The 27,223-nt window shown below is 44.2% G+C and overlaps 4 protein-coding genes across 6 annotated transcripts in view; 1 reads left to right on the top strand and 3 right to left on the bottom strand.

Annotated features, from left to right (window-relative positions):
• Window positions 1–16,919, bottom strand: part of tow (target of wingless) — a 65,104-nt gene extending 48,185 nt beyond the window's left edge. The window contains exons 1-2 of one of the 2 annotated variants that reach the window (XM_033470521.2): window positions 16,716–16,919; window positions 11,847–13,074 (exon numbers count right to left, since the gene is read on the bottom strand). In XM_033470521.2, the coding sequence (XP_033326412.1) occupies window positions 11,847–11,937 (91 nt within the window). In that variant the 5' untranslated portion in view covers window positions 11,938–13,074; window positions 16,716–16,919. Of the gene's footprint in view, window positions 1–6,056; window positions 6,728–11,846; window positions 13,075–16,715 lie in introns of those variants that run through there. The other variant, XM_033470529.2, reaches the window with a different exon arrangement.
• A 1,075-nt stretch (window positions 16,920–17,994) lies between these two features.
• Window positions 17,995–24,151, bottom strand: Raf (serine/threonine kinase raf oncogene). The gene is made up of 2 exons (XM_033472024.2): window positions 23,526–24,151; window positions 17,995–23,474 (listed from the first exon to the last, which is right to left on the bottom strand). Exons 1-2 carry the CDS (start codon window positions 23,546–23,548, stop codon window positions 21,215–21,217), a joined length of 2,283 nt encoding a protein of 760 aa, XP_033327915.1. The 5' UTR covers window positions 23,549–24,151; the 3' UTR covers window positions 17,995–21,214.
• A 705-nt stretch (window positions 24,152–24,856) lies between these two features.
• Window positions 24,857–26,105, top strand: LOC117221261 ((3R)-3-hydroxyacyl-CoA dehydrogenase). 2 transcript variants are annotated; one of them, XM_033472080.2, is made up of 4 exons: window positions 24,857–25,097; window positions 25,162–25,278; window positions 25,364–25,742; window positions 25,822–26,105. In XM_033472080.2, exons 1-4 carry the CDS (start codon window positions 25,067–25,069, stop codon window positions 26,036–26,038), a joined length of 744 nt encoding a protein of 247 aa, XP_033327971.2. In that variant the 5' UTR covers window positions 24,857–25,066; the 3' UTR covers window positions 26,039–26,105. The 2 variants fall into 2 exon arrangements, with proteins under 2 accessions (XP_033327971.2, XP_033327960.2); XM_033472069.2 differs by lacking the exon at window positions 24,857–25,097 and having other exon boundaries at window positions 25,125–25,278.
• LOC117221256 (deoxynucleotidyltransferase terminal-interacting protein 2) lies at window positions 26,060–27,102 on the bottom strand. The gene is made up of 2 exons (XM_033472058.2): window positions 26,868–27,102; window positions 26,060–26,789 (listed from the first exon to the last, which is right to left on the bottom strand). The coding sequence occupies exons 1-2, from the start codon at window positions 26,962–26,964 to the stop codon at window positions 26,110–26,112; spliced, it is 777 nt and encodes a 258-aa protein (XP_033327949.2). The 5' UTR covers window positions 26,965–27,102; the 3' UTR covers window positions 26,060–26,109.
• Window positions 27,103–27,223: the final 121 nt, after the last annotated feature.

Genomic DNA, 27,223 nt, shown 5'->3' with positions numbered 1-27,223 from the left:
CGCTACCAACGTGACACGCTCGGCCTTCCTAAAAACCATTACTAATTCCCCGCGTCTCTTCTCGTCTCTTCTCGTCTCGACTCGACTCGACTCGATCCGACTCGTCGTGACTAGTCGCGTCACGCCTCGTAATTCCACAAATACTCGACTCGAGCCAACGCTGATTAGTAACATTACGAGCGCTTTTGCGACTAATCCAGACTCCCAGCACCATTCCTACCCTTGACCGTACTTTTTAATTGCGCGCGCGAGCGCGTTTGCCGAGGCAATCAGCCGGCAAACTTTATTACGGGGAATAACGACGCGAGCAAGGTCGTTGCAGTCTGGTTTCGATAGAACCCGTGGGATTTCCATCGGATTCCTTCGGTGGCGGGAACTCAAATTTGTCGCGAATAACAAGTATGTTAAGTAGATAACACATAAATGTATCTTTGTGATCTGAATAATCGTAAATCAAAAATTAGTGATCCCTCATTCTGACGGGTTCCGTTATACCTATGGTGTTGGTCAAAATGACCGATTCCGCATTTGTATTTCAAAATTGCTGAAATTATTTGTTTATTCGGCATAAACATAATTTTTCTAGAAAAATTCAACATCGTAATAATGATAATAGTAATAATGACAGGATAATAATAACAATGGAAACAATACGATTGCAATAAACGAAGCAAACATAAACTAAACATCCTAGCTTCTGGTGACATTATATAATTGATTTTTAAATTTCTTACAATGATCAATGAAGAAATCAATGTTGTTAGCATAAGTGTTAGACAAATTTAGAATCCTTATCCTATTCAAAAGATAAGTATAGAGAAAACAAGAAACATTGTGACGAAGCACAAAAACTCGGTGGATTCTTAAAAAAGATTGCGGTTTTTTGAACCTAATTCAAGCACACATTGCGTATGATAAAAATAACAAAATGTATAGTGTATATCTTTCCCTCCTTATGTTTTTCTTCCTAGTTTTACTATATTCGTTCAACTTAATTTGCACCTTTGTTAAGATTAATGGGTTTATTACCAATTTACGGCAAATAATAATAACAATAAAATAGAGAAAAATGTATGCGCGTTAAGTCTGACTCGCGGCAGAGACTTCCACTAACAATCTGTTAAATACGAATGTTACCCCGTTCTTTGAAGTCGGAATAAAACTCCGTTCTATTGTCATAAATATTTAAGCACTCGAGTAAAATGTAAGCACACAATAAATATACATTTTCTTTTTCTTCCCAGTGAAACGATAACAATCGAACAAGTACATATTAATCATTCTAACTGCGAAGATAATGTCAGGGCAAGTCGTTAACCCCTTATACTTTGACGAGCCTGACTCGTGACGGAGATATCTAGTAGTAACCTGTTAAATGCGAACGTTACCTCGTTCTTTGAAGTCGGAATAATACATACACCGCGTTCTCTTGACATCGATATTTAAGCACTCGAGTAAATGTAGACACATCATAAATATACATTTCCCTTTTCCTCTAGCAAATTGTCATGATCGACTTTTAATCGCAGTTAACGATTGAATCTCTTTCAATTGTTATATAACGTAATAATAACGACAATTCTTAACTGAATTACATCAAAATATTCTTCCAATTCCAATCGACCGTTCTTCCAATTAAATCGACGATTTTTCAATCATCAACGACTATTTCATCATCAATTTCATCATCGACTTTTCGATGATTAATGCCATTGACTGTTTTCGTCGGTCATTTAATCAAATTAAAAATTTTAATCGATTGATGACTAACACTATTATGAGATCATGCCAGAAGTCTCTGATTATAACTGTGACAATAACGGTATACAGCACGCGTTGCTTTATAAAAATAACAATTCTGAATTCATGAAACATTTTGCTTTTGTTTTATATATTATAATAATGTGTGTGTTGAATTAAGAAAATGCAATCGTTGCCTGCGAAGGGCTCCTTATAAATTCAACAATTTTAAAACAAAATACGTGGAACCGTCACAGCGAGTTTAACGCGATGCACCGTTGCAGTACTTCTCGCAATGAAAATATTCATGCCTTAACGATTCGCGTTAAAAGAGAATTTTCCTTGCAAAATGGACAAACCGTGCGCAGGTAGAAAAAGCTGCTAAAGGCGGAGGGGGGTGGGGGAAGGCTGGGGATGGTCGGCCCTCGAAATAAATTGTTCATTTGCATCCCATTAACTGGGACGAGGTAGTTGCCGGTCGGGGACAGGCCGATAGAGAGACCGCGATTGTGGCCGTGCCGCGGGCGTTTACGCCATTGCGTGCAATATTGCGCGTTCTATGTATAGTCCGACCGGTGTCACGAGTGCACGCATCCCCTCCCTCCTCCCCTCCCCGTGATTCCTCGGCGTTTCGCCGCGCAGCGCCGCAACGCGCCGTGCCATGCCGGGGAAAAAGTGACGTAGATCGTCACACGACTTCGCCGCACGATAGATCGGAAGCGGTGCGGAGCGGCATGGTGCAGCGAGGCGTGATCTAAGCGACGCAGAAGCGAGTCCGTCACGTGCTTCCAAGGCACGAAAACATCAGGGACTTCGAACTTCCTCCGACGGTGGAGCGGAACGGCGCTAGCCGGGGAATTACGAAGAACGGAGAAAAGAGAAAAAGGAAGGAGACGGATGGTATATATCAATAGGAGATGCCGTGGCTGCATACAGTGGACGTGCAAGAAAGAGAATATTATTTTCAGTAATTCTCGTCTTGTGCACACGATTGTAGGATCAGTGGATCGCTGAGATCCTTCTGACGAAAATAAGACCAAACACGATCTATGTACAATTGCGAAACACCTTTTGAAACGGTACAATTTTTTTAAAATTGAGATAAATGTCCTGAATTTTTTGGAGATTTCTAATTAGTTTACTATACAATGACTAAAATATACTTCTTTCGAATTTTCCTATTACTTGGAATGACAACCAAATAAAGAATTCTCGTTTGTAACTCTTTACCTGAGTCTGTAGAGCAAATTTAAAAATTGCGTTTTGTAAATCTCGATAATTTATATGCATGCTGAAAATTTCATTGAAACCTATTCGCTGCCAACTACGAAATATCTCGTGGTAAACGCCCACCACTGCGCGACTGTTAAAGGTTCGTTATTAAAAAAAAAAGGATTTATTATCTTTTTCTTATTATTTTTTATTTATAATTATTTTTCACTTATTAAATGTTGGCGTTTAGAGAACAGATTTCTTCGAAATAGGCTTGACAGTCAATGTATTAACGCAGAGTATTAACGCAAGCTACATGCATTAAAGGATGTCAAAATTTGCAGATTTATGATTGTTATTGACAACTGCGAACTTTGTGTTTCTTTAATTGTGTCTAGCTCGTGGTCAATTAATTTCAATGAAATTTTCAGCATGCATATAAGTTACGGAGATTTGCAACACGCATGTTCTAAATTATAGTTACAGGCTCAAATAAAAAAGTAAAAAATACGAGGATTTTCGAATCGCTCAACTTAGAGCAATCAGTCGAAAAATGTTAACCGCCGCGAAATTCGATTTCACCATAGGATGATGGCTGCGCCGCGACAATCCGATAACAGCCTGACACGCAAATGTGATAAAGTTCGTTATCTCGGGATTAGAAATTAATCTATTCAATCGCGCTTTACATTGATACGCGAATCTTTGTTTTCCTCGCTTGTATCAACCGTCGCTAATTAACACTGAAGCGTCAAAACGACCGATCTCGCAATTTTGCTTAAAATCGTTAAAATTATAAAGATCCTTCCGTAGAAATTGATCAAATCATTTTTTTCTTCATCCAAGCACACGTACCAAGAAAAACGGCAAAAATCCGAAATAAATGCTCGCTAGCTTATTTATTTTATTCTCAATATTTCGATAACCTTAGCGTAACCTCTCGTGTTACAAAGAAAAAATAGAAAGTGATAACCGTCGAACAAACAAGTATGAATAAAGTGGCAAGTGGTAACAAATAGCAGCTTCGATGATTCGAGCATCTTGGTCGATGACGATTCTCTAAAATATTAATTCGTAAAGAAACTATTATCATTTCTATGTTGCCGAGAATTCAGCGAAGAAATGGCAACCGTTTTGGTTATCAAACCGAAGGTAAAGAAATCGGTCATTTCAGGTCCGATAAGAGAACCTACGTCCGCCTGTGTGGACGAACAAATAGTTTGGAAATAGATAGATAAGGGCCTAAACTGTGCTCACGGTCGTCGGAAACGAGGGGTTAGACACGTCGATGCTATTACGCGTTTGTCTTCGAATGGCGTCACGACGCGCAGTTGCTATGGCAAGGTTACAGGTGCAGATTTTTCGCAAGTGGCATAATTAGCCGGTTATCGATAACGACTCGAAGGGAACGCCCGAAATAAGTGACCGTCTGGTATCCCGTTTGCCAAGGTCGGCTCGCGATCGAGATGGCTGACACGACAGCGGTCACGTTCCAGCGAAGCTTCCTCCTACGCGGAAACACGCGAAAACACGCGGCATTGTTTCTCGTCTCGAATTCTTACGTCAAGAAGCAAGCCCGATGGCGCTGTGGCGCCTTTATCACTCGCTATTGTTAGCTCCGCAATTAACGAACGAGCCGAGCCTTCGGTTAGCGTATCTGCTAATTTCTCCCGTGAATTGCCAATATTCTTTCTGTTGCGCCGCATATTCGTTTCAGATTGCTGTCCGACCGTGGCAATTACAGTTAATGCTTTAATACACCTGGTTTTTTCCTCGTTAGCAACCGGGACTTAACAAAGCTAATGAACGCTTTATCTACCGGAAGCCTGTTAATAGTATTCTCGATGACTCCGCGGAACACGTCGCTGCGTTACGTTATTGGATAAGAACTATTCTGGCACGGTAACAACTGTAATATGGTTATTACAGCGTTAATCGCTGGTTAACGACGAATATAAATAGAGCGGGGCAACTTCTTTTCGTTCGCGCGCGACTATGAATGCGCGACGATAACGCTGCGACGATTCCCCCCTCCACCAGCGGCCACTCGAAATTCAAATCGGGACCGTGATCGCGCCAATTACCCTAGTCACGCGGCGCCGGGGCGCACGCAGAGACTAAATACCGAACCGGCGGAGCCGTTTGCACGATTTTTCCGCGAGGTTAACAAACTCGGAACAATGCAAAAGCCGGATACGTTCTGCTGAAGCAGCAGCTGCGTGACTCACGCAGCTGCAACACGCACGCGCGCTCGCGCGCACGGCCGCGTACAAAAGCGCGCACACTTTGGGACGGCGACGTGCTTGCCGCGGCATTCCACGATTCGCTTCTCCGTAAGACCCGCGAAACGCGAGACGGGCCTAAATTAGCTGCAGCCTAATTCCAGTGTAGAATTACCGGCGGCTCGAAAATCGTCTCTTACAAGTGCGCATCTATCGATCGTTTTCCACCGTCGTCGACGGTCGCGACGCGTCGGGAAAGAACTCGTTTCCCGGGAAGAATTAATCAACCGTTTGTCTCGCACCCCTCTTCTAACCGTAAGCCATAAGCGCTCAACGACGTCCTTCGAAATCAATCGCCGCGGAGACCGTTCCCCTATTTACTATTCGATTGTACGCTCCGAATGTCCAGAAGCGCATCGCAATTTCGCATATTACGACGTTACGGTCTCCCCTTTCGGAAAAAACCGGATACAATTAGCGAGCCGGCGAGCGTTATTTGAAAACGCCCGATTCATAGCGTAACGAGATTACGCTTCATTAGCATCGCAGCCCGGGTTCGCCGGGTGGCCGAATGACACACTTGTTGAACGATGCTGCGCGTCGGTCTCGCGTTCGTCGTTATTGTATTCCGTCGAACAATTTCAACAACAAGAGCCATGGCTACGTAACGTGTTTACGGAATGATGCACGAGACACGTCCGCTCGTAAAAGCCTGAAGTAACGCGCTATAAATAACCGTTCCCTCGATGGCATTAGACGCGCTACATCCGCCATCCAATTCCGACGTTCCTATTTCCACAACGAAGGGGAGAAGAGAGAGAGGGAGACAGAGAATGAGAAAGAGAAAAAATCATAGAGACACGGGAGGATGAGAGGGCTTACCTTTAGCCCGGCGGGCCAGATGAGTTATATTTTGCCTTAACACCTTCAGCCACATCCTCGGCCGTGTCTGTTTGCCCTCGAGATCCGACGTCCTGATGGGACAGGAAGTCCCTCGGGCCAGTGCCACCACGAAGGGGACACGGGATCTTTTTTTCTCACTGTCACCTGTCGGCCGGCGATCGGCGTTTCGCGCGCACCCGATTACTTAACCTCACTTTTTGCGAAACGATTGCACTAGCGGCGCGCGAATCGGTAAACTCGACGGCTCGACGGCGTTCGATCGAATAGAACGGACAGAACGAGAACCGCGCCGCTGTTCGAGATTCCGTTTTTCACTGCGCGAGAATCGAATCGGTACGCGAACGCTCCTCGCACACGAAATTACCACGAAAGACAGACTCCGAGACTAGAGAGGCGCGACCCTTTTATAGGCGGACGACGATCACGTAGGCAACCGAGACCGCTGCTCTACTACCGAGCGCGATAATATCGGCCTCGGGCCTTGGAACTTGTCTTGTTTACAGAGCGGAGACGTATCGCGCGGCGGCCGCGGCGCGTTTCGACCGTTCCGACCGTTACAAAGCGATTCAAAAGCGTTTAGAGCTGCCACGGACTTGCACGTCCCAGCATTCGAACACGTTACGAACCGCAGCCTGCGCAACCGGACACTTTTAACCATTTCGCGCGGCATTGCCCGCCACGGCCAGCGGCAACGTCGCACGCCGATGGAAACTGTGCACCGGCTGCGCGCGCAGCTTTTCATGCTCCCTGGAAAATTGAAAATCCCCTTGCGCATCTCGAGCGCGCCAAATTCGAACCGCACCAACGCACCGACCACGAGTTCTAGGTCGAATTGTAATTAATATTCAACTGCGTTTATAAAACCGATGCTGCAGAGGCGATTATTATCACAACGACTACTTATTTAACCATTTCGGATCTTGAAAAATTAATTTCCGAAAGATCAATGAGATGGACGAAGATTCACGATATGTCGTTATTTAATCCTAGAACGACCCCCTCTTATTTTTTGGTACAAGTAACAGACGACCTAAGATAATAAAATCTTAATAATTAAAATATTATTTCTTATTTTCAAAATATAATAATAAAACATATATGTATTATTATTATTATTGTTATTATTATACATTATAGGTTATATAATATATAATCTCAATGTCCTTAGTATATATTTACATGTTTGCAGAGACAAATTAAAAATTTTTTGTGGGGTCGCCGGGAAGCTCTAGGGGATCGTTCTAGGGTCAAATGCATTATCGGATATCCGGCGCGTAAACAGATATTTTTCCCAGACCTAAAAATATACTTAGACCCGGCGACAACCGTACACTTATCTATAAAATTACAATCGGATTCACGATAATTTCGTAAACAACAAGATTATTTTCGTGCTCAGCGCGCAGTCGTGAAATTTGCAAAAACCGGCGATAAGATGATGGCAAACATCGCGAGCTGATAGGTTCTACAGGCTACTTCAGAATAAGCGGGATAACTCCCGATGGCTGTGATTCATCGATTCCAATGACTTTCATAATCGAGCCATTGTTCCAGTCGGTCCTTCGGGGACGACACAACGAAGGAAACGTTGGCAGCGAAGTTCCAGCGGCGGCTAGCCGGAATTTCGTCCATTAATCGTTGCACGTGCTGTAAGAATTGTCGTTGCTACCGTTTAAATCTGCGGCCGGATGACTAAGGACGCGTAATCTCGGCGAACGGTCGCGAATTAGACGAGCGGAATGCACTGGAGGCGCCGCGCCGCCGAAGCGAAGCCATCCTAATGATATAAATATCGGAATTATCGCGCGATATATTTAGCTCGCGGACGTCGAAGCCGGTAAACAACAAACCGCGATCCGTCGCGCGATTTCGAGGCGTACGAGATCAACCGGTTTTCGCTTTTATTTCCAACGAGATCGGCTCGAATTTTCTCGTGCGTTCGTTTGAACCGTTGCTCGGGATACTTCGTGGACGTCCCTGTGGCGGAGTGTTGGAAGAAAAACGTTCACATTTTTCTGCTTCAGCGACAATTACGACGAGAACATCGGTTCACACGTTGACTGTCGCACGTCGGTCATGTGTGACCATTAAGTACGCCAAATACGGTGGAATTACAGAAGAAATCGCGATAACAAATCTTGCCTACTCTGCTTGTTATACTGTTAAACAAGTTGTTCTGCTTTTTCGTGCCTTTCCGGGGGCACTTAGCGCGGCACTTAACGCGCGAAGCAGTTAAGTCGCGAAGATAAGCACAAATGCGACTTATGCAGTGTTAAGCCTGTAATTTCGTTTAAAAAATATTTTATTAAATTCTGTGAAACGAATGCCCGATCGTGGAAGGAAGTCGAATGTTTTTTTAGCATCGGTGCTGCGAAAATTCTTAGCCAAAATCTGAACAGGCTCGTTTTGGCGAGCATCTGATGGTCGAAAGTAGTTTTCGCGGGAATTCGAGAAAATGTCGACGAAAGAATCGATCGGAATTGGTCACCGACCAAATCGGTGCGAGTAAAATATCGGCGTCGGATAAAATTGTTGGTGCTGTTTACGGAAAGCGAGAATAAAAACCGCGGCGAGATTGGACGCGGCCTCGGTGTCCCTCGGAGCCGACGAATCTGGGTCGCGTGACTCCGCCGAATAGAAAATCTATCAACGCTTAATCGCCGCAGATAATTTATTCCCGGTGGAATCAGGCCGACAAACACCGCTCGAAATAGACGGCGCTGCTCGTACATTTCCACGAAAAGTGCCGGACTATCCTCGCGGCATCCCCGACGAAACCGTTCGACTTCTTTTGTCCGTGGACGAGGACGAGAGCCGCGTTCACCGGGACCCGCGATCGGCGATCTGAAGACGATAGGCGAAACCGAGACGAGCGGTCAACGAAACAACAGGTTCCTGAATGTCACATTATCGTTGGAAAGGTTACGGCTCCCCTTTTCGCGCGACCTATCCCGAGGAGATGCCTAATCCACCTCGAACCACGCGCTATACCGCGTTCGCGCGACCGAGAAAATCGATCGACGCAAGGGACTTACGCGTGCGTAGGTGTTCGTACGTGTACGTGTTCACGTACGCACGTTGCTTGTCCCCTATCGTTCCCCCCCTGGCTCCGCCAAGCTCCCATTCTGTCGTGATTACGGCATAGAGTCGATCGATAACGAATTCAATGAAGCCTCGCGTATCGATCGACCTGTAGAATGCGGTTGATGAGTCAACCGGTGTGTGTGCTCGATCATCGGGAAATCGTGGAATTCTCACCTGCGTGACACCGACGTGTCACAGGTGACTAATGAATTCCGTTCGGTCCGTAATTAGCCGTTTATCTATAATGTCGGTAACGCCCGTGTCAAAAAACAAAAAACAAAAGAAAACAGGAAACGCAGAGAATAGATTGCACTGTTTCTAATCTGGCACTTCTGAGTCAACGATTGCTATTAATCGGGCGATAAAGACGTTAGTATCGATAATGGATTCGCTCCGAGGAAATGGGTCGTCGCCTGAGCGACGCGGATTTCCTACGGTATTTTTAGAAAGTGCGAGAATGCAGAATTTAGGGGATGCTCCGAGGTTCCGAAGTGGTCGAACTTGGGGTATGGAAGCGGCGATAACATTGGATTGTTACGATCCTAACTAAGGCGACCCCTAAAGCACGCTGCCATAGTGTCGTCGAAGATAGCGTCGTCGGGAGGCTGCGAACTTCGGGGGCCAAGAAACGCAACCCTCGCGATCGGACTGTTTCTCCGTGATAGTAGGAAACGGCGGCGGTAATCGAGACGATTCCGTTTAATCACCCTTCAACGAGGAGGATCTGGAGCGACGGGCGTTGATGGCCCAGATTAAGCATCTGCTTAATTACAGTGATCGGGTCAACGATTATGCGGCGGATCGAGATTGACGAGCGGGGACGTTAATTACGCGAACAATGCCGGTCTCTGCCGCGTCTGCTAACAGGCGTGATTATTGTCGCGAGCTCGCATCGCCGCGGCGACGGGAGCTAAGATTTTGAGGGAGATTGCGTTCGGATAAACATTAGCGGCAGAAATTGTTGCTGGTTCGAATGCTCGTGCTGCTGCTATGTCCGCATATATATGTATGTTGGTACATCTATTAGGTCTACCGGAAAGTTCTGTCCGTTTTTGAATCGAAATATAACACAATTTTCATACATTGAATAATATTTATTGTAGAACATACTTTCCAACGTTACTTATGACTTCTTGCCAGCGCGATGGCAACTTGTAAATGCCATTTTTAAAAAATGATTTATTTTTAGAGGCGAAGAACTCGACTAGTGCTTGGTCGACATCAGCTTCAATTTTGAATTTTTTTCCTGTAAAAAGTTTTGCAAAGAGTGAAACAAGGGATAATCGGAGGGTGCTGGTGTCTGGGGAGTATGGTGGATGCGACAGAATTTCCCAGCCTAGCTCTGCGATTTTCTGACGAGTCGCCAAAGCAGCATGTGGTCCGGCATTATCATCGGTAACCATGTTTTCACGATCGCGTCTCACTTAACACGTTCCGTGCCACGTGTACCATCCATGGTACACGCTTGCATGTTTACTTAGTGAACTGAACAAATTGTTTCCAAGAAATTTAGAACCGAAGAATCAATTTCCACCGCAAGAATGGGCGTTGATAAGTTTTTGTTACGTTGTTATGTGTACGAGAATGAATAATTGCACGTAATACATCAAGTTTTAGTAAAATATCAAAGTGTGAAGATTCGAGTAAAAAAAGCTCGGCACGGAACGTGTTAATAATGACACGAGACATCTTTGTTTCAGTTTATTTAGGAGAGTAGATGTGTGTAAATGCAATGATAAAGAGAGATAGTCATATATGCCTCAAATCAACATGTGCATATGGATTGAAACTTGAACTGACACTATCGGACAGAACTTTCCGGTAGACCTGATACATGTGTATGTACATACTGGTACATCAACGTGTACAGGGTGGATCACTTCGATTTGGATGATTATTATTACTCGCAGAGAGAGCGAAAAATATTTCAAAGGAGATTTGAGCGGTATCGAGTGAGGCATATCCTAGTTCCATTAGTTTTTTCGCGAGTGGACGCGTGTAGGTCATATGTGGGTCAACTTTGATGTTTCAAATGGAATGATGTATTTTTAATACGTCGATGGATGCAGCTCGACGTTAGTTGTAAAAATGTATTAACCTACTTCTGACGAAAAGTTAATGGTTTGGGAGATATTTCAATTTGAATAATCCTACCGAATACAACAATTTGTTAGGCTAACGTTGGTAAAGATGGAAATTACGTCGTAATGCGGTAGTAACTTTAATTTAGAATTGTTTCAATTATCAGCTGAACTATTAACCTACTTCTGACGAAAAGTTAATGGTTTGGGAGATATTTCAATTTGAATAATCCTACCGAATACAACAATTTGTTAGGCTAACGTTGGTAAATATGGAAATTACGTCGTAATGCGGTAGTAACTTTAATTTAGAATTGTTTCAATTATCAGCTGAACTATTAACCTACTTCTGACGAAAAGTTAATGGTTTGGGAGATATTTCAATTTGAATAATCCTACCGAATACAACAATTTGTTAGGCTAACGTTGGTAAATATGGAAATTACGTCGTAATGCGGTAGTAACTTTAATTTAGAATTGTTTCAATTATCAGCTGAACTATTAACTTTTCAACAGAAATCAAAATGCTAATATAAATGGCAATCCAATCTGTATACTAGTTTATCTACGTACAGAAATCATGGAAGCGAATGGAGGCACTCACCCACAGATTCGCCGTTCTTCTTGCCGCTGTTGTTCTTGTTCTTCTTGTTCTTCGGATAGATGTTGCTGATCTTGCTCTGTCCACAACCCATCCTGCTCTATTGCGAGTTTTCGCTTCTCTCTCTCTCTCTCTCTTTCTCTTTGTCTCACCGGTTTCGATCGGTATCGGAGTCTCTGTTGCACGACAAGTACTCCGAAACGGAAAGTCGTCTCTCCCGGAGCGAAACTAGAATCTCGTTCGCACGATACAAGTCTGTCAGGTGCTTTTCACCGTAGAAAAAGGGGTGTCGCGCGCGCGCGTTTAGGCAGCAATAGAGTTCCGGTTAGAGGTACGCGCGGGCTACACTTGCGTATATCCACGCTGAACAATTTCTGAAAGATATGCGAGGGCAAAGAGCACACGATAGAAGGAGAAAAACGTAGAGAAAGGCAGAATCTAAGGAACACGATATGTAGCCGATGGATCAACGACCGCGGGGATGATTCGATCGAGTCAGTCTTTTCTTTTCTGCCGGCGTTCAGTCTTTCCGCGAAACGGCGCAGTCTCTGGTGGATCGGACTCGGCGACTCCTGGATCCTCGATCCGGACACGTCAGCTCGTCGCAAGAGGCACAAGTCTCGCACTGGTTTATCAGGGCTCGTCTCGCTCCGGCGCCCGCGACTCCGTCGTAGTCTCTGGCTACCTGAGCCGAGACACCCAATCCATTTTGCGTTTCCCGCTGGCTCTACCACCCCATTATTCGCGATTTATCATCTATCCCATGTCGAACGGGGCCAGCCGGGCATCCTCCGGTGTCGTGGGTCCGCGCATTCGTTCACCGACCTCCGTTACTTGCCCTCGCGACTCGGGGACAAGGAGGATACAGTCGCCGACCGCGACTTTACCGGTTCACCGAATCGCAGCCGCTGATCGAGCAGCCTCGCCCCATCGCAGGATCGAATTGGTACAATCGAACGCGATTAAAGTCGCAACGGGCGTTTCAAGGCCGAGCCACCACGATCGCGCTCCTTATGGCCGACGATCGCTCCAGTTTCGTCGGCGTTGCTCGTTCGAGGCCGTCGATGAACGTCGCTGGAAACGTGTGCAGCCGGCTGAAAACGATCCGGGGAGGACTGTCAGAGGGACGACGACGTCCGATCCCCCTTAGTCTTCTCCCTCCGTCTCTGTCCGCAGCTGAGCGGCGTCTTCCTTCGGTCCGGTTGGTGGAATTCGATTATCGGGCTCGACGCTGCAAACCAGGAAAATACGGGTTCGTTAGAGCATCGATTGCAGGGGAGATACCGGGGACCGGTAATAAGACGCCGGCAATTAGCGGCACGCGTGCACGATGCATTCGCCGATAGCACTGTCCACTATCTGATCCGGGGAAATCGAGAGGGAACCACAAGGCACAGGCCAACAAAAAATACCCCAGATACGTCCCGCTTTATCTCGCCCGTTTCTAGCCTCTAATGAACTTCCAGTTTACAAATCGATTTTTTTCCTTGGAAGATTTTTCGTCGGGAGATTACCACCGTTCCCGGTAACCGAGCGTCGACGTTTCGACAGTTTTCGGTGCGAGGGGTGAAAAAGCACTGGCCAGTTTAGAAATCGATTTTTTCCTTGGAAGATTTTTCGTCGGGAGATTACACCGTTCCCGGCAACCGAGCGTCGACGTTTCGACAGTTTTCGGTGCGAGGGGTGAAAAAGCACTGGCCAGTTTAGAAATCGATTTTTTCCTTGGAAGATTTTTCGTCGGGAGATTACACCGTTCCCGGCAACCGAGCGTCGACGTTTCGACAGTTTTCGGTGCGAGGGGTGAAAAAGCACCGGCTAGTTTAGAAATCGATTTTTTCCTTGAAAGATTTTTCGTCGGGAGATTACCACCGTTCCCGGCAACCGAGCGTCGACGTTTCGACAGTTTTCGGTGCGACGGGTAAAAAAGCACCGGCCAGTTTAGAAATCGATTTTTCCCTTGGAAGATTTTTCGTCGGGAGATTACACCGTTCCCAGCAACCGAGCGTCGACGTTTCGACAGTTTTCGGTGCGAGGGGTGAGAAAGCACCGGCCAGATAACAGTTCACGGTATATGTACCCTCGAAGACGTGAAATGATTAACAGAACTTGTATCTTGAAACCCGATAAGCAATGACCGCTTGATAATTCTCGATAAGGACAATGCTCGAATAGGTGGTTCATTTGTAGATAGAGAAACGTCGGCAAATATGCATACGTATCTAAATAAGGAATTGTGCTATTTTTACGAATCTAACGAATTAATATCGGTGAAACGTTTACCGACTGTCTCACACACGCGCGCGCGCACTTGGAGGCCGTGTATGTGATGGCTCGTCAGTTGAATGAATGAATGAATGATTTAAAATTAATTTACCATGCTTATTTGTTTCGTCTTTTATTGTTTATATAGCTGCCTCTAATATTCATACGTATTTAGAATGATGCGCGTGTTCTTTCTTGAACAGAATACTATAGGTCCATCTTTCTAAACATTTTTTTTTATTTAATTTCATTTCAAATATAATATTATAACCGAAGAATTTAATCAATAAAAGAAAAAAATTATCTTCTTTTTACGAAAATAACTATTTCTTTACATGAAATTTCTACTTAATTGTGTATTAATTCGAAGATCGTAATCAAAGCGTTGTAATAAATATAAGAACAATTTTGTGTTTTCCATATTTCGGAACCAATTCCACGTATGGTATGCTCTACCATCTTTTGAAATTACTTCAACATTGACAATTGTTTGATATTGTTATTGTTATCGACGTCCATAAAAATCTTTTATTTGTTGCAATGTTGACTTTGTAAGAACGGCACGGTAAAACTGCATGGTGTTCCACATTCGGCGACTTTCCTCCACTTAGAAATCTGCGACGTTCGAAGTTTGAAAATCGCGCGGGAATCGTGGCGACGACCGTTGCAAGTTGCAACATGGTTTCAGTTGGCCTGTGAAAAATCTACGGGCGCAGCGTCGTTGTCAACAGTTCTTATCGGAACGAACTGCGATAAGAATGCGGTCGGTAACATTGCGCGGTGCGGTAGTCCGTCAACGAAGAACCTCGGTTCTTCGGTTCGTCGGCGAGAACTGGTTTAAAAATATAATATCGCCGGAACACGTTTCCCATCGAATCCCCGTCGTCGCGGTTTCGTCGCAAGTCGCGAAACAAAACGTCGAAATATTGAATTACGGGCACAAAGAGAAAGTCACCGTATGCTTATATGTTTCCAGCGATCACAAACAGGCGCACGCCTTTCACGGTAATTACCAGACCAAGCTAATATTTATGCAAATCCGCAGTTTTATCCGCGTACTCGCTGACACTGGAGTCGAGCGGTAACCTTTCTGTCAACAACTACGTCAATATGTCCACTTTCAACATCTTTGTCGATGTTTCGTCAAAATTTCTCTACACGCTTTATCCGTTAGCGTTTCGAGTAGGAACTTATCGAAAGCTGATCAAAAATTTATTTGCTGACACAAAGATTAACCTGTCCTCCAACGCCTAATCGTTACCTCTAAGCACGCTTAATTTTTCTTATCTATTCGCAGTCTATCGCATTCGATTGTAATCAGAGCAAATAGTTGAACTAGCAAAAGGAGAGATCGATCGGTTAACAGGTTAAATAGTCCATCAGTTTGCAAATGGGATGAAAAGCCCGTGAAACTTGATTAAACCGTATATTAAAATGTGTGTGTTCTCCCCCTCTCTCTCTCTCTCTCGGAACAAACGTGTGCGCTGTAAATTGCATGATCAACCGTTGTCTACTAATTGCACCCGAGGAAAGGCTCGTTTGACACGTATCGACGCGCCGTGTCAGCACTCGATAATGCGCGCGGCGGTGGCAGAAAATTTCTACGCGGCGATCGCTTTCCCATTTCTCGGTCAATGTCGTTTACTTTGAATCCCCGTCGAACGCGATTAATTAGCGGCCGTATTACGTTACCGTAATGATCCCTCGCCGAGGCGAGACAGCCCTCCAAGCCGCGATTCGTTGCAACTCGATTCTCGATTAATCGAATTTTCCGTTACACGTATCGGAGTTGCGACAAACACGGGTTCATTTTACATCAGCCTTCGATCGACGACTAATTAATTAATTGACAGTTTCGACAGCAAGACGCGACGTGTCCCGAAGAAACGGCCGCACGAATTTCGAGAAAAGTTGAATAAGAATTTCAACGGATCTGGGACACTGTAGCTGCTATCGTCGGAGAACTACGTTCTTCGCATATACTTTAAGGCGAATCTCTTAAATAACCAACGACGATAATTATATTTGGATGACAGTAGCAACCGACGCATTATCGACCTTTCCGATTTTGACCGATTACGTTTTCGATTCGAACGGTCACGTTCGAGGGCAGAAACGATCGCATCGGCCCTCGACAAATCCACTAATTATCGAAACGCGAGTGTTCGATCCATTACATTGATCGGCGAACGTCCGAGCATGCCTTCGTATCGATATTATTCGGCGCTGCCTCTTCTCGAGACCGTCGCCCTGGATATCGACGGAACACCCTAGACACGCTGCTAGGATTTTCGTTGCAACCACGGCTAAACTAGAACCAACCACGCGATACTATTTTCGTCGGATGTATCCCGGTCGAACGTTCCGCGCGTGAAACGAAGGATCGAGCTCGATCCTTGGATCGCTCTCGATTTTCCACGGGTCCGGTGATGCTGTCACACGCACACGCGACAGTCACTCGCGGTCAAAACCAACCACACCGAGCTAAACACGCGCAGAGGGGGGTTTTTTCTATTCGGCGAACGATTCGTGCGGGACAGATGTAGGTGTCGGTGTCGTTCCCCTCGCAGGACGACGTGTTGCTCGAAATTCGATTCAAAGTCGACTAACCTCGTTTCGTGTAGCAAGGCGAGCGACCTCGACGACGTCCACCTGTTCACGAGGATAGCGCGAGTCAACGTGAACGAGAACCTCTTTGCTTTGCTTCTATAGACCGTGTATGTATAGAATTCATGTACGGGTCGCGAGCACGGCAAGGCGCAAAGGACGAAGAAACACAGACACTCGCACTACGAGCTTCCAGCATCGACTATTCAGCCGGCCGAGGCGCCAGCTGGATTTGCGCATGCGCGCTCCCTCTGTACTTCCCACCTACAAACATACATACGACTACAGCGCGCATCAATCGCCGCGGTACCATCCTGAAATAATTGATTAATCGTGGAAAAATAATATGCAGTCTCTTCTACGACATTAATATCGGAAAATATAAACTAAACGTGTAGTTCCTCGATCCCTTACCTGTACCCGACAAATGTTTAAATTCGATTCTCATGAAAATAAGATCACACGTGATCGAATTTTCTCCTACAAATCTCAAGGATCAGGTCGACCGAAAGATACGGCCCATTTTGTTAAGTTAAATTTGAAGTTTTGAAGTCACAAATAATAGACGAACGAATGATTATAATGCAGATCATGGTAAATGATGCTGCAACTGTCAATTGGTTGGATCATGATCGATGGGACGTCCTGTATATGTCGAGCACCGCGAGTACGCACGCACCAGAAACGTCGTGCAACTTACACTTACACGCCTGCTGGATATGTGTTCGCACCAACACCGGAGTCGGGTATCGCACACTTTCACGAACACATGCGCAAGAGCTTACCTTCGCGGCAAGCGTCTGCGCGGCGTGCGTTCGTTTACAAACACGCCTGTAGATCGTCCGTGGCGGGAACTGCACTGTATTTGAACGATCTTTCCAATGATTTACGCTGAAAATTAAATGACAACGGCTGCAACTTCTCGCGAAAGAAACTACTTTGATCGTGCCACGTTATTTTATTATGTAACAATAATTATTAGTATAATTTAGTAATATCAAGAGTACAACAGAACAGTATAAAATATGGGTAGAAAGATAGAAATGTAAACACAATAATATAAAACCATAAAAGTACATAAATTATGTGAATGCGGTACAAGTTTCTGACTATTCGAATTTTAAAAGAAATCTGTTTCAGGAGCAATATTGTTTGTAGCAAAATGTATACAGTGTGTAAGATTATATAACAACAATAACGTTATCCTCGTTTTGATCGATGAATTGAAAATAATTTGGGATTCATCCACGGGATCTGATTTCTAAAAAGAGAAGAAAGTAGATTCGTTACATGAAGAGTCAATTTTTTTTATTTTTTGTTTGTTTTTTTTTTTGGTTGAATACAATAATCAATCGGTAGTCACGATTGATCGAATTAAGTATCTCCAATCTCAGCCACGCCATCTTGTCGCAAGAAACGCGTTGCAGTTGACAGCAGCTTCAGCGTGATTTGACCGAAAACGAAGCCGAAATTGAATTACGACGACGCGACGCGGCGAATGACGACCGTCGATCGAACGAAAAAAATCTCGGCGGATCGTTTGTTCCGTGTCGGACCCGTTACAGAAATTCGTGGGCGGGATTCGATAGGATCGGATCAAGCGATAGTCCCCCGGCTTATAATCGGTGCTGTAAGCTCGGAGCTTTAGTCCGAGACGACATCTACTCTCGTGGTTTCTGCTCGTTGAGGATTCGAGTACGACACGAAAACGCGTTCAATCGCTCGGAACCGCACGAAAACCGTTCTAACGTGTATGACGATACACATCGAAGCAATGCACAGAGGAATGTCTTCCGAGAAAACAACGTTCGAAAATTTCACAATGATAAACAGGAATTATCGATCGCGAAGGACGCGAGGCTCGGGCGTCGAAACTACACGTTTCATCCCCTACTCGATGATTCGTTGGTAATCAACTGAACAGAACTTTCTCAATCATCCATCGATGTATCGTCGAGACAAACGGACGTAAAGAGACAAACAGATGAATTGGTCGCAAGAGTTTTGCGTACATAGTCGTTTCGAAGGCTGTTTCGTCAGGTAATTTTGGAAAACAATTAAGAACTCTTCATCGCCCCGCTACCCTACGTCCTCCTTCTCTTCTTTTTTTCCCTTTATTTTTCCGACACTTTTTTCAGCATCGTTAATTATGTTTCATGATTCACTGTTTCCCTGTTACGAGAAAACGTCATTAACGATGACGAGTGCGTTACTTTGCTCCAGTTAACGCTCCCGTCCTATCGTTTCACCCCTTTTCTTCCTTTTGTTCTCTCTCTCTTTCTCCCACGCGTCCTCTTTATACTACGATTCCGGAGTCCGCGTCGTTTCTCTCACACATATTCGCTCTCCCTTTCTTCCTTACACACACACACTCTCTCTCTCTCTTTCTCTCGATAACCGTTGGCTCTCCCCTCGGTTTGTCCGTCATTCTTCTTTTTTTCTCCACGTTTTTCTCTCTTTCGATCGCAGTTCATCACACTAAGGATTACGCCATAAATAAATAAATAATAAATCGAGGCTGCCACGTGGTGCTTTAGAAATAAGATCGTTTGATTCGTCTTTAACCAGCGAATTTCGAAGATTTGTTGTTAGGCCTTTTTCACGGCCGGGAAACGGCGGCACGGAATTGCAAGAATCAACAAAGGGCTGCAGGAACGTTCTCGGCGACGTTGCACCGACCCGGAGATTCTCCGATTGTTGAAGTTCGACTCTGTTTGTTCGTGGCCAGCGCACGTTTCCTCCGTACTTGTTCGCTGCTGCCGAGGGCCGCTGTGTCGAACACGTTCCAGCCGTAACCAAGGAAGCTTAAGTCGCCACGTGTAACGCAAAAGTCTTCGACGCAAACACCAACGAATACCGCCCCTGGCAGAAAGTATTCGATCGTACAAGCTCGTGCGAACCCCGAACAAACAGAATATAAACAACAATTGAATTGACTTCGATACGCGAAGCGAGACGACACGATAAACTTTCGCTATATAGATCCGAATGCTTCTGCCGATCGAAATATCCTTTGCCAGAGGACAGCAATTTGTTATCCGTCGATCTCGAAGTGAAGTTCGCGCCCCTTCCTGCATCGCGGGTCTCGAGGGCCGGTGCGAATAGAACTTACAGAAGATAACGACAAAGATTAATAAATAGACAAAAGTGCGAGGAACAATACACAAGTCGACTACAAAGTTGTTTCGATAAACGTTTCTTCGATGCGCTTCTACATTACGATTCAACAGTTCTCGGTTGACTTTCGTTTCGTTAAATCGTCGGACGACGAGCTCGTTATACTTTTATATCAATAGGAATTGAATTAGGCCTTGATCATTGGCAAACCCTGAAAAAGTACACGAAGCCAAAACGTACGACTCGCTGGATCGATCCTACCGATCGATCGAGCGACGGGTACCACCATTTTCCTGGACTTTCGTTTGTTATTCCAATGTTACTGAAAATCTTTTGGTACCGTTCGAAAGAGTATCCCCCGGTTCAACTCACAGAATCAAATATATACAGTCGGTCACAAAAATTTACGTGTGCCCGGTGAAATGGCAATATTCTATTCGTCTACGAAAACAAGTTCGAGTTTGTTTATTGTTGTTGCAACAAAGATGATAACCGTAAGAAAACGAAACGTGGACTTTTGTGACGGATTGCATGTAGAACTAAAAAAAGAAAAAGAAAAAAGAAAGAAAGAAACAATGATCAGTCGGTTACGTTACTTAGTATGGCGAAGAACTACTAAAAGAAGAACAAGAAAAAGATAATTATCGTAGAACATAATTGTTGCGACTATCACTAAAGAGCGTCCGTTAGTTTAGTCTACGTCGAAAATACGTCCAACTCCCTGGCGTTAGACTATAAATTACAAGTTACTCAAAGGAACAATTCTCATGTGAGCATATTCAAGACGATATACGAAGGAAGAAGGTACAAAAATCACTTCGGTCATTGCAAAAATACTTCCACAGACGAATGACGGCCCACGCGAATTAAATGCCGTTTACTTCTATTACTTACTTTATTTTTACATCCTTCACAAGGATTCCGCAAATGTAACAGAGACCCCAACGCCGACTGCGCGTTGTGCACACGCATTTTTCTACAAGTATGCGTTTATACAAGCGCGACGGGGACTCTGTCAAATAAAAATCCCCTCCCCTCGCGCAGATAGTAAGTTTTGTAAAGATAAAAGCTACACCCTCCTGCTTAAGATGGACATCTCTCTCTCTCTCTCTCTTTCTCTCTCCCTATCTCTCTTTTTTTCTCTTCCAGCCTTCTTTTCTATTCTCGTTTCTCCCGTTACTTGCGTTAAGTATTTTTATAATCACATTCTACATCGAGCAAACGGATGCAACACAGTCAAAGTGTAGTTCGAAAAGAATTACGTAGATTGTTCATAGCTAAGTTTATTACGATATTCTCCATTGAATTGTTTAAATATCTCAATTTATGGGAACTGTGTCGGTCTTAGACTCAGACTCATTGCTCATTACCAGATGATATCCCCATTATATGTTCCCACCGGAAGGATAAAAGGAGAATGCTCCGAACTGGAAGTTCACTGGAGTTTTTGGTGATGCACAGGTGTACAAGAAGTCGTCCGATTGCAACTGCGTCCTGTTCATGTTCGGCTCGGACGCGGATCTGGTGATCTTCGGTAGTCCCCGCTGTAGACTCTCTAAACTAGCCAGAATCTGACGAAATATCGGTCTCTCTTCTCTGGAGAACTTGATGCAATCCTCCGTCAGTCTCTTCAACGATTTTGGAGTGTCCGAGCGCAACTTGTTTAGATCAGGACGCAGATTCCCACGTCCGACCATGAACAGTATTTGATCCTTGTTATTCAGCTGCGAATACGGCAACTGGCCAGCCAACAATTCGAATAAAACAACACCAAACGCATAGACGTCCGACTGGAAGCTGTATGGATTCTCCTCTTGCATTCTGATCACTTCCGGTGCCATCCACAAAATAGATCCGGTCGGCTGGTGGAACTGCTGGGAACCGGACCACCTGGTCTTCGCAGTAGCCAGGCCGAAATCTCCGATTTTCACGGTGAGGTCGTCGTGCAGAAATATATTATTACTTTTTAGATCCCGGTGAATGATATTTTTTGCATGTAAGTAGTCCATACCTTGTGCAGTCTGCCTCCCGATCTCTATCAACGTGAACAAGTCGAACTTCGATTCGAATACATGTAAATGTTTATACAAAGACGAGCCCTCGCACCACTGTGTAACAATTGCCAGCTGCGGTTTGCTAACGCACCCCATGAACAACAAGACGTTCACGTGCCGTGTCTTTCGCAGAACTGCGACTTCGTTTTTAAATGCTTGTAACTGAGCATCAGTGGGTATTTTAACGTTCAGCGTTTTCACAGCTACGGGCCCGTGCCAATGAGCTTTGTATACCGTCCCAAAGGAACCAGATCCGATACGTGCTCCTATCAAAATCTCGTCTGCTGGAATCTCCCAGTCTTCTATCGATTCCCTAGGTGCTAGAAGATTCTTCGACGATTCGTCAGCTGATCTTGCCCTCGGTCGTTTTGGCCTCAAAGTACTGGTAGGACTAGCTTGCGTCGACTGACTGTGCTTGGTTGGACTGCTACCAGGAGACACTGCACTCTGAATGATGCCGACAGGTCGACCTAAGCTCTGAGATCTACTGTATTCGTCTAAATTAGTAGAATCTCCGCTGGGTTTCACCATGTTGAAACATACGTTAGGTGCAGAGCTGGAACGGTCTTGTTGTCCCAAAGAACGTGGGTGCCTCTGCGTTCTTGACGGAGCAAGCGATGGCGACATACTTCTGCTCAAACCGTAATCCTGTGGAAGTTGCAGGATCCCAGCAGTACTTTCGAGATTGTGCGCCAACAATGCCTGATAGTAAGCATCTTGCATACGAACTTGATGACACAACGCAGGAACACCTCCTGTACACCTTTGATGAAATCGATAATTACACGTTCTACAATAAAATCCCTGAAATATCAGTTTTCTACACCAATCGCAAAATGCCAGCGTGAAGAAAGTCTTACGCACAAAATTGTGTGAAATGGAAGTGGTTATAGGAAACTTATCCAAAATCTCCACAGATATTTCATCGCAGTCTAATACAGAGATGTCTGTGTCCCAAGATGTGAGATACTTGGAGTTGTCGGCACCCAAGATGTATACCACACACATTTCAGTGGTTAGATTTCTTAATTTCATTGCCTTGGCAAGCGCATCTCTCAGTGGCAACCCTTCACGTACTTGTACGCTGGTACGCTGTTGATTAGGTAAATAAGCTCTGAGCAGAGACCTCGTAGGCACTCTCTGACCCCTGATGTTGGCATTGGCCTCACGAGATTCGCTTTCAGATGTGGAAGCACTGCCGGATACTCTACTGGGATTCAACAACTCGTTCAGTTTCTGCTGCTTAGATTCCAGATCTTGCAACTTACTGGTCAGCTCCTGGTACTCGTTCAGGTATATCAGGGGCGGTTGTTGGAATCCAGCAATATGGTTGTTCAGGGCATCGATATTCTGGCGAGTAACGTGTATCACATTCTGTATATTTCTGAGTTCGTACCTCAGGGGAACCGTGTCCAAGTAGCCGTCCTCGGAGTCGCTGAGCTCCCCCGATTCCGGACCGCTACCCCGTGAAGATGACATTGCTGCTCGTCCGGGTGAATGCGTGGACTTTTTCCTCGGTCGACGCCGATGCGAGGGAAACAAGGAAGTCGAGGACAAGGAGGACGGCGACCCGGCTGTCGCAGCCTCGAACCTACGACACGAAAGCTCCGTGTACGCGTTCGCACGTACCGCCGTGTAATACCTCTGCTCGCCGATCACGGCCATCTTCTTGCTCCGTCGGGCAGCATCCTGGGCCGCTGCTGCTGCACTCCGGAACACCTTGGCAGCCTCGGTACTACCGGTTACCGCCGAATTTTTCTCTCGCTCTGGTTCACCGCGGCTTTCACTACACGCCGCTCTGTCGCTCTCGCCTCTCGCGCGACTCACAGACGCGTCCTCGTCGCACACCTCTTTCTTTTCTTCCTTTTTGAGTCTCGTTCTTTTTCGTTCTCTTAGGTTCTCTATATACGTGATCTTCCTCGCTCCTACCTCGACACTCTTTCTTCTTCTTACGCGGAGCCGAGCCGAGTCGAACCTACTTTCCGATGCGCGACTTCACAGCATACGCCGTCGTCTATCCTCGGCTCTCTCGGCCATCGAATTTCCACGCGATAGAACGTCACGCCAACCTGTTTCTTTCTAACGCCTCGTTTCTAAACAGTGCTGAGCTGATTCCCGTGATCGGCCAACAAATTCTTCCGTTTCGACCGTCTCTCTCGTCTCGTATCCCCCCCCTTTTTAATACTTCTTCTCTGGAGCCGTTCCGAAAGAAAACTGGCACGAGCGATGCAGGAGCGAGGACAGAGGCGCGGGGCTATGTTTCTTGAAGCGCCGGTGCTGCCAACCGTTCCGCCCCCTCCCACTCATTTTCTTCCTGTTCCGACGTTTGAATTTTACCTGCTCTCTCGCACGCTGTTTTGCTTTCGCAATGTCTTTTACTAATAATGTTGTTCTTCTATATTCTGAATTTCTTCGATCTTTAACGTCTCATTCTGTGTTGCCTTTTTTCCCCCCATAGAACTCGTAACGTTAATAGATTTTTAATGTGTTAGGTCGTCAAAACCGATATTGAGACAGTTCGAATATAAACCATGAACAGGTTACCATTGCAAATTATTTAATAAACACACCGTTAACGGTAAACTGTGAACAATAATTCGACTAGTATTTTTTTCAGAAAATATTTTACTTGATACACATTTCTTTCGTGAATATAGAATCATGTTGGAAAAACATATTTTTTCTGATATCATTAGATAGGAAAGTTTCACAAATTCGACTTACCACTTTTTATTTTATTCACATTTGCTCGAAAGTAGAATTATAATTAACATTTTATTATATTTCTAATAGAACATTGAAAGCTCAGTTTGCATCCCCAATGAGAACTGCCCGTTTAGAGTAGGAATACAATTCAAGTTCAATTTTTGGGTAAACATAGCATACTACACTGTGCTTGCGTTGCGTTTCTGACGTCACTGCAGACGTATGTACTTTGACGTCAGCAGCATATGGTACGGTTACCTAGGTAACACTGGTACGTCCTAATTGGTCCGCGACTTGCGTACGTACGTACTGGTTGCGCGTACATCCGACTATGGTCTTACCAAAAAAGAAAAACAACTATTCAAAATCAAGGCTGCTTCACGCCGAAATTAATTTTTACAGATCTCATGGTTTATTCTTGTTACATAATACATTTGTAGAACATGACTTTGTACTTTTTAAGATAAAAGGCTGAAAATGGTTGCTGGCAAACTTGCTTTTGTAACAGGTATGTATCGAAAATCGAATAAATCGAATGATAGATCAAAATTTCACTTGTTTTTTAATTGTAGGTGCCGGGAGCGGCATAGGTAGAGAAGTTTGCCGAATTTTAGCAAATCGGGGTGCCAAAGTTATTGCTGCCGATCAAAATTTGCAATCTGCCCAACAAACTGTCCAATCGTTAAATGGTCTGAACACATAATGATAAATTACTTTGCCTATTGTTTCATTCTTTTATTTGTTCCATGTAATAACGTCATTTTTTAAATTTAGATACCAAACAACATCTGGCTTTAAATTTGGATGTTTCGAATGCAGATAGCATCAAGGAAGCATTTAAGGGTGTAACAAGTAAATACAACAAACCACCAATTATCATAGTGAATTCTGCAGGAATCACACGTGATCAATTTATTCTAAAACAGACTGAGAGTGATTTTAACAAAGTGATCGATGTGAACTTAAAGGGAACATTTCTGGTTATTCAGACTGCAGTTCAGCATATGTTGGAAGCTAAAGTAAACAAAGATGGCTCGATTATAAATCTGAGTTCTATTATTGGTAAAGTGGGAAACATAGGTCAAGTTAATTATGCTGCATCAAAAGCCGGTGTCATAGCTCTGACGAAGACTGCTTCCTTTGAATTTGGGGAGTAAGTTTACTTGCAATGATATTTAATTACATGTTATTGCAATTATAACAATAAAAACATAAACACATTTTTCTTACAGATTTGGTATCCGGGTCAACGCAGTGTTACCAGGTTTCATAGAAACTCCTATGACAGAAACAGTGCCAGAAAATGTAAAACAAATGTTTAAAAATAAGATACCTCTTCGCAGAATGGGGAAGCCCGAAGAAGTGGCTGAAGTAATAACATTTTTAGCATCTGGCAATAGTTCTTATATCAATGGAGCATCTATAGAAGTTACAGGAGGATTGCATTGAAAACATATACTTTTGGATACATATTTTTGAACTATGATTAAATTTTATTAAAGATTTACGTATTAAATATGTCATTTTTTCTTATCTTTTAGCCGTTTTGCATGTTTAAAGGCTTTACGATGCATCTTTTTCTTTTTATCGATGATTTCTTTATACTTCCTTTTGTTATACTTGGAAAATTCTGCATCAGCCATAAGCTCGTCCACAATTGTTTTCTTACGCTCTTTCTTTGAGAGACGGCTAGAATAATAATCCATAGGTGAATCGATAACCTTACCAATTTGGAAATATTTGGGTAGAACTTTCATGTCATTCTTTTTGTAGAAATGTTTTGGATCTAGCACGGATCTCATTTGTAGAACTTGGAGATCATGTCTAACTTCTGGTGTCATTTCAGGAGCACGCATATTGAACCAATCCTTGCCCTTGGTCTTAGCACGTTCTTTGCGTCTCTCTTTTTGCAGTTTCTTTTTGCTCAGCTCGTAGGGAGGCACAGATTCTAATTGCTCAAAACCAGGCTTTATTATAGATTTCTCAAGTGCTTCTTCCACCGGTGTTTTATTTTTTGTTAAAATCACTGGTGTTTTCGTTGCCTTTTTCTTTTGTCCCTTCTTCGGACGTAACCAACCCATATCAGTTTCAAATTCTTCAAGATCGATATCTTTAGTTACGTCGCGACGCTCTTTTTTCTTCGCAGTATCGTTTTCGATGAAATTTTTCTCTATATCAAAGCAAATCGGCGATTTTTGTCCTGTAAATAAATATCTTTAATAATTTGCCGAACGCCTTAACCTCACTAAACAAAATTGATCGGTACGGTTTGACTTACCACTGTCTTGAAAATCTACATCTTCTTCATCGCTTTCTATCAAGTGGTCCCTCGTTATCAAATTCTCGTCCCCTTTCGTATCAATTATAATATCCATAATTGTTGTCCAAACCGTCAACTGTTTACACACCAAACAATCCGTGCACGTATCCGCATTGGTTATGTTCCACAACTGTTTCGCATGTAACTCAGTTCATACGGAAAAGTTGAGGTCGGAAAAAGCTTGAACGATGGAATTCATCGATTGCGCATGCTCGATATATCCATTTAAAATTCAAATCACCGCTAATTCTACTTAATCTGTCTCTTTTGGTTAACAACGAAGGACAATTTCCTGGTTGAATGAAAAAAAAAGA

Source organism: Megalopta genalis, chromosome 1, assembly GCF_051020955.1.
Source record: "Megalopta genalis isolate 19385.01 chromosome 1, iyMegGena1_principal, whole genome shotgun sequence".
Taxonomy (NCBI): Eukaryota; Metazoa; Arthropoda; class Insecta; order Hymenoptera; family Halictidae; genus Megalopta; species Megalopta genalis.
Note: the sequence above shows the minus strand (reverse complement) of the source record. Positions and strands in the feature narration are given on the sequence as shown.

Coding starts and splice junctions, on each gene's coding strand:
- LOC117221261 (XM_033472069.2), top strand. CDS start 25,125: ATGATAGATCAAAATTTCACTTGTTTTTTAATTGTAGGTGCCGGGAGC. Junction 25,279..25,363: donor AACTGTCCAATCGTTAAATG/GTCTGAACACAT, acceptor TTTTAAATTTAG/ATACCAAACAACATCTGGCT. Junction 25,743..25,821: donor GCTTCCTTTGAATTTGGGGA/GTAAGTTTACTT, acceptor TTTTTCTTACAG/ATTTGGTATCCGGGTCAACG.
- LOC117221256 (XM_033472058.2), bottom strand. CDS start 26,964: ATGGATATTATAATTGATACGAAAGGGGACGAGAATTTGATAACGAGG. Junction 26,790..26,867: donor TGTAGATTTTCAAGACAGTG/GTAAGTCAAACC, acceptor ATTTATTTACAG/GACAAAAATCGCCGATTTGC.
- Raf (XM_033472024.2), bottom strand. CDS start 23,548: ATGGCCGTGATCGGCGAGCAGAG. Junction 23,475..23,525: donor GCCGTGATCGGCGAGCAGAG/GTATTACACGGC, acceptor TTCGTGTCGTAG/GTTCGAGGCTGCGACAGCCG.